Consider the following 10375-nt stretch of genomic DNA (forward strand, 5'->3'; position numbering starts at 1 on the left):
ACCCAGTTGTCATTTACGGATCTTTTATCTGGTTGCAGGTTGAAAAAATCTTTTCCCAGTTTTTTTGCTAAGTCTTTAAATTCCTCGCTGTTCACTTTTCTCCAGAGGGAAATTTTACACGGTGGTTTTGAAGGAACTTTAAGCTTTGTGTGCAGTTTTGCTTGGATAATATAATGATAACTAATTCCAGCACAGGATGAAACTTCCGAAATTAAATCTGGATGTGAAGTGAACAATAAATCTAAAGTATTTTCGGTGCCACTTGTTCCCGATGTTGGGGGAGTCCAGAACCAGGGGTCAGTTTAAGAATAAGGGGTAGGCCATTTAGGACTGAGATGAGGAATTATTGGGTTATTGTGGGGAGGGGCTGTCAGGTGGAGGCCAATAAAGTGGGGAGGGGAAAACCGTTTCCAGAGGGTGGGGCTGTGGTTATTGTTCTTTGGGGAGGGTCTGGTCTTGTGATCTTTGGAGGGGGTATTGGCTGTGGGGGAGGGGGTCTCTGTAGAGGGGTTGTTTTGTGTGAGGCAGGTGTGTGGGTGTGTGTGTGGGGTAGGGCCATGCCGGAGGGCCCGTCAGTGCGGGAGTTCCATGGGCGGTGTTGCCGGCAGCTGGGGGCCGCGGTGCTGCGGGCAGCGGGGGGAACCCGCCAGGTGTCCGTGCAGCGGCTACAGGGGCGGCAGCTGCAGCAATGTCAGGTCAGTCCACACACCCCCATAGACGCTCCCCTTCTACCCCCCCTCACCCTCGGCCCCCCCGCCCAGGACAACCACCTTGTGTCTTTCCGCAGGTCCATGGCAAGTGCCTGTACCTGGGCTTCGGAGACGTGAGGGGAGCGGACACGGGATGTCCCGGCAGCAGCGGCAGCAGCGGGGGGCCCGGGGTCGGGGCCGGCTCCGGGGGGGACACAGCCCGGGATCCCCGTCTCTGGATCCGCTTCCACTTCGGTTTGTTCGGCAGCGTCCGGTGTGACGAGCTGGCCCGGGCAAAGCGGCCCAACAAGCGGGGAGACTGGGCAGACCCGGTCCCCAGGTGAGGGGGGAGGAGGGGGTGGGGGAGGAGAGGAGGGGTTGGGGGAGGAGGGGAGGGGTTGTGGGAGGAGGGTAGGAGAGGAGGGGTTGAGGGAGGAGAGGAGGGGTTGGGGGAGGAGAGGAGGGGTTGGGAACGAGGGGTTGGGGGAGGAGAGGAGGGTGGGGAGGAGAGGAGGGGTTGGGTTGAGGTGGGGGAGGAGAGGAGGGGTTGGGGGGAGGCAGTGGGGGAGGATGTGGTGGGAGGGGTGGGGGTGGATGGGAGGGGAAGGGAGGGGGAGGGGAAGGAGGCGAGGGGTGTAATGGGTGGGGGTGGAGGGGATGACCCCGTCACTGACCCATCACCCCTCGCCCACCACCCCAGGCTGCTGCTCCACTTCCCCGATGGGCACCTGCTGGCCTTCTACAGCTGCCGGCTGTGTGAGTGTGGGTGCCCGCGCCCAGACCCCAGCACTGACATCCTGGAGCCCCGCTTCAACACCGACCAAGCTCTGCTCGCCCTGCAGGCCGCTCGGCCCATTGGCTGCATCCTGCTAGACCAGCGACACTTCTCCGGGCTGGGTGAGTCTCGGGGAGGAGGAAGGGGGGGGGGGGGGGCTGAGTGAGGGGGGGAGAGATTGGGGTTGTGAGATAGGGAAGGGGGTGTGAGATGGGGGTGTGGGCGAGGGAGGAGGGTTGGAGGGTGTGATAGGGGGAGAGGGGGGCGAGGTTTGTCCCATGTGTGGCCTGACGTAGTGTGTAGCAGGCCCTCACCCACTGCTTTAGCCCACCCCTCACTCCTCCTGCCCCTGCCCCCCTCGCCCATGGGTCTGCCCCTCCCCTCGCTCCCCCTCCACAGACGGGTGATGGAGGTTAGTCTCACGCCGCCTCTGTTTGCAGGGAACATCATTAAGAACGAGGCGCTGTACCTGTGTGGGATCCACCCGTGGTGTCTGGGCTCCCAGCTGGCTGCAGACACACAGAGGCAACTCCTCCAGCGGCTGCTGCACTTCACCCACGACTGGCTGGATCGCAAACGACGGCGGCAGCGGCTGCAGCATCACATCTACCAGAGGGCCCGCTGCCCACGGGGCCACACCGTGCAGCGGGCACAGCTCGGACCCCCAGGGGGACTCAGCAGACCCACCTGGTGGTGCCCTGTCTGCCAGCCCTTGGTGCCTGGGCCCCTGGGCTAGTGTGTGTGTGTGAGTGCAGGCATGCCAGGGCCCCTGGGCTAGTGTGTGTGTGTGTGAGTGCAGGCGTGCCAGGGCCCCTGGGCTAGTGTGTGGGTGTGTCCACAGTGCCAGCACCCCAGGGTGGGGGTGGGTGTGTTGGGGGTGACTCCCGATGCCAGGCTGGGTGCTCAACGGGATGTCACATAAATAAAGAGATTATTGCTCCATCTTTGTCATCCTTCCACGGGCAACAGGGGTCTGTGTAAATGCATCTCCATCTCAGCCACTTGGTGGCGCAGCAGGTAGTGCCACTGCCCATCCGCACCACACCCCGGATTCCACCCCAACCCCCAATGCTGTCTGTGTGGAGTTTGCACATGTGGGGACCATGTGTACAAACACAAATTTGAAGAACAGCATCATATTTTGTTTGCGCAGCTTACAACCCAGTGGTATGAACATTGAATTCTCGAACTTCAAATAACCCTTGCATCCTCCCTCTCTCCATCCACCCCCCCCCCCCCCCCAAGTCACTGTACCAGCTTCAAAGTCATCTTGTTGAGTCTCATTGTCTGTAACTGGTTTTCACCTAGCCCACAGCTAACAATGGCCCGTTTCCCTCGCTCCCCCTCCCCTCGCTCCCCCTAGCACACAGCTAACAATGGCCCGTTTCCTTCATCATCGTTACTTTTTTGCATGTCTTTCATTCATTTGTTCTACATCTCTCTACATCACCGTCTATATCTCTCATTTCCCTCTCCCCTGACTCTCAGTCTGAAGAAGTCAAGTCAAGTCACTTTTATTTATATAGCACATTTAAAAAACAACTCTTGTTGGCCAAAGTGCTTTACATTGGTATAAGAATAGTATAAACAAACAGTGGTTCATAGATTAAATACAAACATCACTACATACATATAGCCCTCGCTCAGAGGACGTCAAGAAAGGCTTGGGAGTAAAGATGAGTTTTAAGTCTCAACTCAAAGGAGTTGATGGAGGGGGCAGTTCTGATGGGAAGAGGGATGCTGTTCTACAGTCTAGGAGCTGCAACCGGAGGTCGCCCCTGAGCTTCTGCCGAGACCGCGGGATGTTCAGCAACCCCAAGTCGGCCGATCTGAGGGACCTGGAGGTGGTGTGGTGGGTAAGCAGACTTTTGATGTAGGGGCAAGCCCGTTAAGAGCTTTGTAGACATGAAGAAGAATACTTTGAAGAAGGGTCTCACCCTGAAACGTCACCCATTCCTTCTCTCCAGAGACGCGGAGTTACTCCAGCTTTTAGTGTCTGTCTATGGTATATCATCGCCATGTGTACCGAGGTGTGTTGTGTGTTATCCAGGCAGATCAGACCATGCACGAGTACAAAGGGATGTGCAAATCAAAAGGGCACAGTGTGCAGAGTATCGTGTTCCAGGTACAGGGAGAGTGCAGAGCCATCAGGAGAGAGGACCCAGTGGTGGTCGAGGAGGGGCCTGCGGTGGGCTCCGGAGCTCGGATGTGCCACCAAGAACAAAGAGGGTGTAGGAACAGACACAAAAGCCTAGAGTGGCTCAGTGGGTCAGACAGCATCTCTGGAGAAGGGTCTCAACCCAAAACGTCACCCATTCCTTCTCTCCAGAGATTCTGTCTGACATGGAGCATTTTGTGTCTATCTTCGAGAACAAAGAGGTGCCCGGTGTGGGGAGGGAGGAGCTGAGAACAAAGTGGGACCCGATGTGGGTGGGGGGACGCTGAGAACAAAGCAGGACCATCTATCTTCCAATCTATTACTATAACTCTCATCTTGTCCTCTTCCGGTTTGCGTTTTTTTTTTTATTTGCGCAAAAACGGCATTCTATATCGCTAGGATTTTCCGCTATCTTACTCGCCGTTCTCCTCTGCTCCAAGCCACCAAGACCAGGAGATTGGTCTTCTCGCCTGTCAGTCACCATGAAGGTAACGCCGCTTCCGGCACCCGCTGTTAATCGCGGGGCGAGGAGAATAAAATCCCCGAGGCGGGGCTGAGTCCGCAAGCCGTGCTGATTGAGTCCGCAAGTCGTGCGGGGGTGACGACCTGCTGTGAGTCCCCATCGCACCCCCAACCCCTTCCCTTCTAGTCCCCCGCGCTGGCTCCAGCCCCCCTCCCCCGTAATACCGCACTCCCCCATGGCTCTTCCCCATCTTTTCTCCGAGCTCCCCCCCACATCCCTCCCTTCCACACACCCCTCACAACTCTCCCCGTGCCCATGTCTCCCCCTCCCCCCCTCTCTTCTCCCCACTATCATGGATTACTTGGGATTTACTATTAACTCCAATCACCTGGTTGTGACTTTGCCCGAGGACAAGAGATTGAAGTTAATAGAGTCCTGCAGCAATATGATTGCACAGAAGCTGCCTTCTATTCGACAAGTGGCAAGTTTAATTGGTAAATTGGTTGCTGCATTTCCAGCATCTAAATATGGACCTCTTCATTATCAACAATTGCAAAGAGACAAGGTGCAAGCACTTAAAAACAATTTGGGCCACTTTGACAGGGCTATGCAATTGTCGGTTGAAGCTCTTGATGAGCTCCAGTGGTGGATAGCCAATCTTGGCCATTGTTCGGGCAATATTTCAATTGAAAGCCCTTCATTGGTAATACAATCTGATGCAAGTGCTTTGGGGTGGGGAGCTACTGACACCTTTTCCAGCTGTGGTGGCAGATGGGATTTGCATGAACTGTCTTTTCTACAGGTGCACGGGGTTAACTATTTGGAGTTGCTCGCAGCCTTTCATGGGCTGAAAGCTTATTGTATACACAGACATCATGTTCAGTTACAGATAGATAATACTACTGCAGTTGCATATATAAATCACATGGGTGGTATCAAATCAGTATCCTGTGATAAATTGGCTAACCTCATTTGGCAATGGTGTATTATTCGTAACATTTGGGTTTCAGCAATCTACCTACCTGGTAGATTCAATTCGGTGGCAGACACCAGGTCACGTAAATTCAATGACAACACAGAATGGGTGTTGAATCATAGAGTATTTAATGACATTGTTTCTAGGTATGGAACACCGGATATGGATTTGTTCGCTTCAAGATTAAATCATCAGTTACCAAAGTATGTTGCGTGGGAACCAGACCCAGGGGCTGTAGCTGTAGACGCGTTCTCGCTACACTGGGGAGGAATGTTTTTCTATGCATCCCCCCCCCCCCCCCCATACTGCCTCGTCACTTGCTGTCTGCAAAAGATTCAGCAAGACTCTGCCTCTGGCATTCTGGTAGTCCCTGACTGGCCCACTCAGCCATGGTATCCTCTCGTTCTGGGCATGGTGGTACAACCTGTATGGAAGGTGCCAAAACACAGATCTTTATTGACTAACCCCAGTTTGGGGGAAGCACATCCTCTACATGATCGGTTAAATTTGTTAATTTGCAGGTTTTGAGAAGACCTTTACTCGGACTGGGACTAGCTGACCGCATGGTGGATTTGTTAACTGCGGCATGGAGAAGCAGTACACAGAAACAATATGCATTGTACATCAGGAAGTGGGAATTGTTCTGTGCACAGTCCGAGATATTGTATGACGAAGTGCACATCACAGATGTCCTGGAATATCTTTCTAAATTATTTTATGATGAGAAATTGAGTTACAGTGCTCTGAATAGTGCCAGGAGTGCGTTGTCGTCATACTTGCATCCTAGCTCCATTTACCTGTCGGTGGGACCTCATCCTTTAGTGTGTAAATTCATGAAAGGGGTGTTCAATTCTAACCCTCCTTGGCCCAGATACACTGAAATTTGGGATGTAGGGGTGGTTCTTAATTCACTTCGCTCATGGTCCCTACCGCCTTCCCTGTCCCTATTGAGGCTTACACACAAGGTGGTCATGTTGATGGCTTTAGTGTCAGCCCAGAGGGTCCAATCCTTGTAAAAGTTGCAGGGGGATAGGATGCTCACCTCTGAGACTGGGTTTACCTTTTTCATTTATGACAACATAAAACAGAGTAGACCAGGGTCCTCGGGACAGAAATTACAATTTATGGCATACCTTGTGGACCCAGAGTTGTGTGTAGTGCGTTATCTCCGACAGTATATGAAAGTTACAAAGGGGCTTAGAGGTTCGGACTTATCGTTGTTGATTAGCCATAAGAAGCCACATAAGGGGGTTTCTACTCAGACTATCTCCAGGTGGCGTAAGTTAGTTTTACTTAATGCGGGTGTGGATACTAAAATATTCAAATCTCATTCCACCAGGGCTGCAGTGACGTCCGCAGCAAGAAACATGGAGGTCCCATTAGACTAGATTCTGTCGGCTGCAGGATGGTCCTCAGCACTCACTTTTCAGGAGTTTTACAATAAACCTGTAGTGAAAAGGAGCTTGTTTGCTAGTTCAGTTTTGAGCAAAGATCTCATAGCAGAGCAAGATGGCCTACTCCTACGCAAAACACGTAATACGGTCATGGGCAGATTCATGGGTGATTATAGGACCCATTTTAGCAACCAGCATCCACCATCTTGTTCCGCCATTTTGCTTCGCCATCTTGCTTCCGACCAAAGATCGGATCTTTGCTTCTGCCTCCGCTCCCGTATCTTCGCAAGTCTTTGACTTGGGCGGGGAGAGGGGGTGCGCGGCCCGGGGCAGGGGGGAGAGGGGGTGCGCGGCCCGGGGCAGCGGGGAGAAGGGGTACGGGGCAGCGGGGAGAGGAGGTGCGCGGCCCGGGGAGAGGGGGTGCGCGGCCCGGGGCAGCGGGGAGAAGGGGTACGGGGCAGCGGGGAGAGGAGGTGCGCGGCCCGGGGCAGCGGGGAAAGGGAGGTGCGCGGCCCGGAGCAGCGGGGAGAGAGGAGGGGAGTAGTGCAAGTGGGGTAGTATTGGCGCAGGAGGATTGGGTTGGGCCGGGGGAGGGAGAGAGCAAAGATCTTATAGCGGAGCTCCGCTATAAGATCTTTGGGAGAGAGAGAGGTGGGGTAGGGGCTGGGGTGCAGAGAGCATGGGGAGAGATGTGGGGTTGGGGGCTGGTGGGTTAAGGGACCACAGCATAGGAGGGGGGGGGAGACATTGTAGTGTGGGGGGAGGTGAGAGGGTGCCGGGGGGGGGGGGGGGGGGGCAGGAGAGAGTTGACGGGTGGGATAGGGCCTAGTGTGTGTGAAGTTGCGGGGAGGTTTACAATGTTTATTATTTAATGTCCCTTGTCTAGTCTGAAATAAAGTTCATCATTGGATATAAAAATCAGAAGAAATACAATTGTGTGTGTTATATGATTATATACATTTATATCACATTCATGTATGTGTGATTATAAACATGTTGTTCTTTAACAAGAATTAACAGAAGTATGAACTAACAGAATTATGAATCTAACCCTATATCACGCACAAAAACTGTTCCCCCGCAACGTTGATTACCCTGCGAGTCGGGTCGGGTCAGGTAGGCTCCGGTTACTAAAATGGGTTGGTTCCGGTTACTACAAAATCAACTCAAACACAGCTTATGAGCCATTTAAAAAGAAATGATTTAAAAAACATTAAAAAAGACAATTACCAGTCAAATTTTATTCTTGACAAGAATTAACAGAAGTATGAACTGACAGAATTATGAATCTAACCCTATATCACACACACAAACTGTTCCCCCGCAATGTGAATTACACTGCGAGTCGGGTCGGGTCAGGTAGCCTCTGGTTACTAAAATGGTTGGGGAAAAATGCCCAGGATCCCCTCCGTAGCGTACTACACGTCAGCCCATTGCATTTCGCAGGAGTAGCCTATCTTGCTCTGCTATAGGATCTTTGGTTTTGAGTTCAGTTGTATAGTCCCTCTCGGGTAGAGAGGTGACCACCGTTGTGTTGTTTTGTTTCTATATTAAATTGTTATTATTTGAATACCATGACTGAACAGTTTCCATTTCTTCAATTGTCAACTATACAGTGTGTGAGGCATGGACTCGTTTCCACGGCATGGAGTCACAGAGCTTTAAAATCTTCACGTAGTCACTCACGTGACTCTGAAGTAAAATAGTATCGGCTGTGGGCCGAGCATTGAAAATGTGTCTAGAAATCAGTTTTCGTGACCCAAGTCACCAAACTACATGAAATTTTCCACAGATTTAGATGAAATATAATTGAGAAGGATGTCATAACTCGTCATTGCCGAAAGTTGCACATTTGAGATCGGGAAAGTAAGCTCCATCTAGTGGCCAATGCCCATATTACACGATGGGCAGCCTATTTCCGTGTTGCTGTCCATTTAAACTATATACCAGATAGTAATATAGGTATAAAAATATAATAATATAATATATTATTATACCTATATATATTCCAGATAGATATATTCCTCCGTTTTCCTGGAAATGGCCACTACGGATGGCACTTTGTACACAACCTCCCCCCCTCCCCCCTCCCCCCCTCACCTGCCCGCGGAGAAGATCCGCGGCTCCACATTCGCGAATCAGCCGCTTTTTAATTGAGACCGCGGCTTCACTATGTTAAATACATAGGCCCCACGATCGGAGCACCATTTCCCGGTAAGTTATCGCAGGCAGCTCCGAGATTAGATGATTAAGACTTATTACTCTACAACAAGCTGGCATTAGTGAAAATGTTTAATTTACCTTGTTATTGATATATATAGTTTAGGCCCTCAACTTCATGAATGAATAAGTGAATGAGTGAAGGAATGAATGAGTGAGTGAATGAATGAGTGAATGTACAGCCTCCAAATCTCATTTTTTCACATTATAAAGGATGCAATTAAATTAATTAAAGTCCATACAGATTCATTTTCATAAATTCAGACTTTAGATCTTACCTTTCAGTTTGAGTTGATTCACAAAGTTTCACAAAGCAGCACCTCAGCTTTGCTTTCAAGACTTTCTTCCACTTCTATCCACTTAGCTGCACATTTTTCAGACTTCTTAATGCTTTTCTCACTAAATTCAATTACCTTGCTGCAAGTTTCCACGACAAAGAACCTTCATCGGAATCTCCAGTAAAACAGGCATCAGTGAAGCCCTCTCAGCCATGTTGTGTGCTAGCCTGAAACAAAGCGCGTGATTGGCCAACTGGCAGACAACTCAATGTTAAACGTGCTTTGATTGGACTAAAAATACCTGACATTTTTCCGTTTTTTCTCTAATTTAATACAAATGTGCAAGTCTTGTTCATGACGAGTTTCAGGGGTGATTTATATATATTTTTTTACACAATATGTGAAAATTTCATGTAGTTCTGTGACTTGGATCACGAAACACTGGAATAAAGCTCCTCGGCCCACAGCCTAGTAAGATTAAACGAGAACTTACCAGTTTGAAGTTTGATCTTTATTTTATGAGGAGTTACGATGAGGGATTATGTGCCCTCCGCTCCCAAACCCTTCCTCATAAAGTTAACTGGTATTTCTAGTTTCTTGAATCTTACTATTCTCAGGTCCACACCGCTGCTTTGAAGGTTGATGCGCATGCGGGCTGACGGGCTCTTCACGTAATCCCTCATCCTAACTCCTCATAAAATAAAGATCAAACTTCAAACTGGTAAGTTCTCGTTTAATCTTACTATTCTCGATGTTTGTATTTTCCACCCTGAGCACATGCTCTTGTGTAGAGTGCACGAATATTGCAGGGTGCGCCTTTACTGCCGGCTTTACGGTAGCTGGGCCCACGGCAGCTGCCTCGCAGATACTCCCGGGTTTACGGTAGGGAGTTGCATTCGCGGGTTTATGGTAGAGGGGGGTTTATATTTGAAGGTTTACCGTAGTGGGGGAGGGGGGGTGTGGGGGGTAATTTGCAGGTTTACAGTATTAGGGGGGTTATATTCGGGGGTGTACGGTACTGGGAGGGTTATATTCGGGGGTGTACGGTAGTGGGGAGGGTTATATTCGGGAGTGGGAGGGTGTATATTCGGGGGTGTACGGTACTGGGGGGGGGTGTATATTCGGGGGTGTACGGTAGTAGGGGGGTTATATTCGGGGGTGTACGGTAGTGGGGGGGTGTATATTCGGGGGTGTACGGTACTGGGAGGGTTATATTCGGGGGTGTACGGTAGGGAGGGTGTATATTCGGGGGTGTACGGTAGGGAGGGTGTATATTCGGGGGTGTACGGTAGTGGGAGGGTGTATATTCGGGGGTGTACGGTACTGGGAGGGTTATATTCGGGGGTGTACGGTAGGGAGGGTGTATATTCGGGGGTGTACGGTAGGGAGGGTGTATATTCGGGGGTGTACGGTAGTGGGAGG

At 51.0% G+C, this 10375-nt stretch overlaps 1 protein-coding gene across 1 annotated transcript; it reads left to right on the forward strand.

Annotated features, from left to right (window-relative positions):
* The first annotated feature begins 557 nt into the window (after window positions 1–557).
* On the forward strand, window positions 558–2315 carry neil2 (nei like DNA glycosylase 2). The gene is made up of 4 exons (XM_033026361.1): window positions 558–695; window positions 788–1029; window positions 1390–1586; window positions 1905–2315. Exons 1-4 carry the CDS (start codon window positions 558–560, stop codon window positions 2198–2200), a joined length of 873 nt encoding a protein of 290 aa, XP_032882252.1. The 3' UTR covers window positions 2201–2315.
* Window positions 2316–10375: the final 8060 nt, after the last annotated feature.

Source organism: Amblyraja radiata, chromosome 8 (genome assembly GCF_010909765.2).
Source record: "Amblyraja radiata isolate CabotCenter1 chromosome 8, sAmbRad1.1.pri, whole genome shotgun sequence".
NCBI lineage: Eukaryota > Metazoa > Chordata > Chondrichthyes > Rajiformes > Rajidae > Amblyraja > Amblyraja radiata.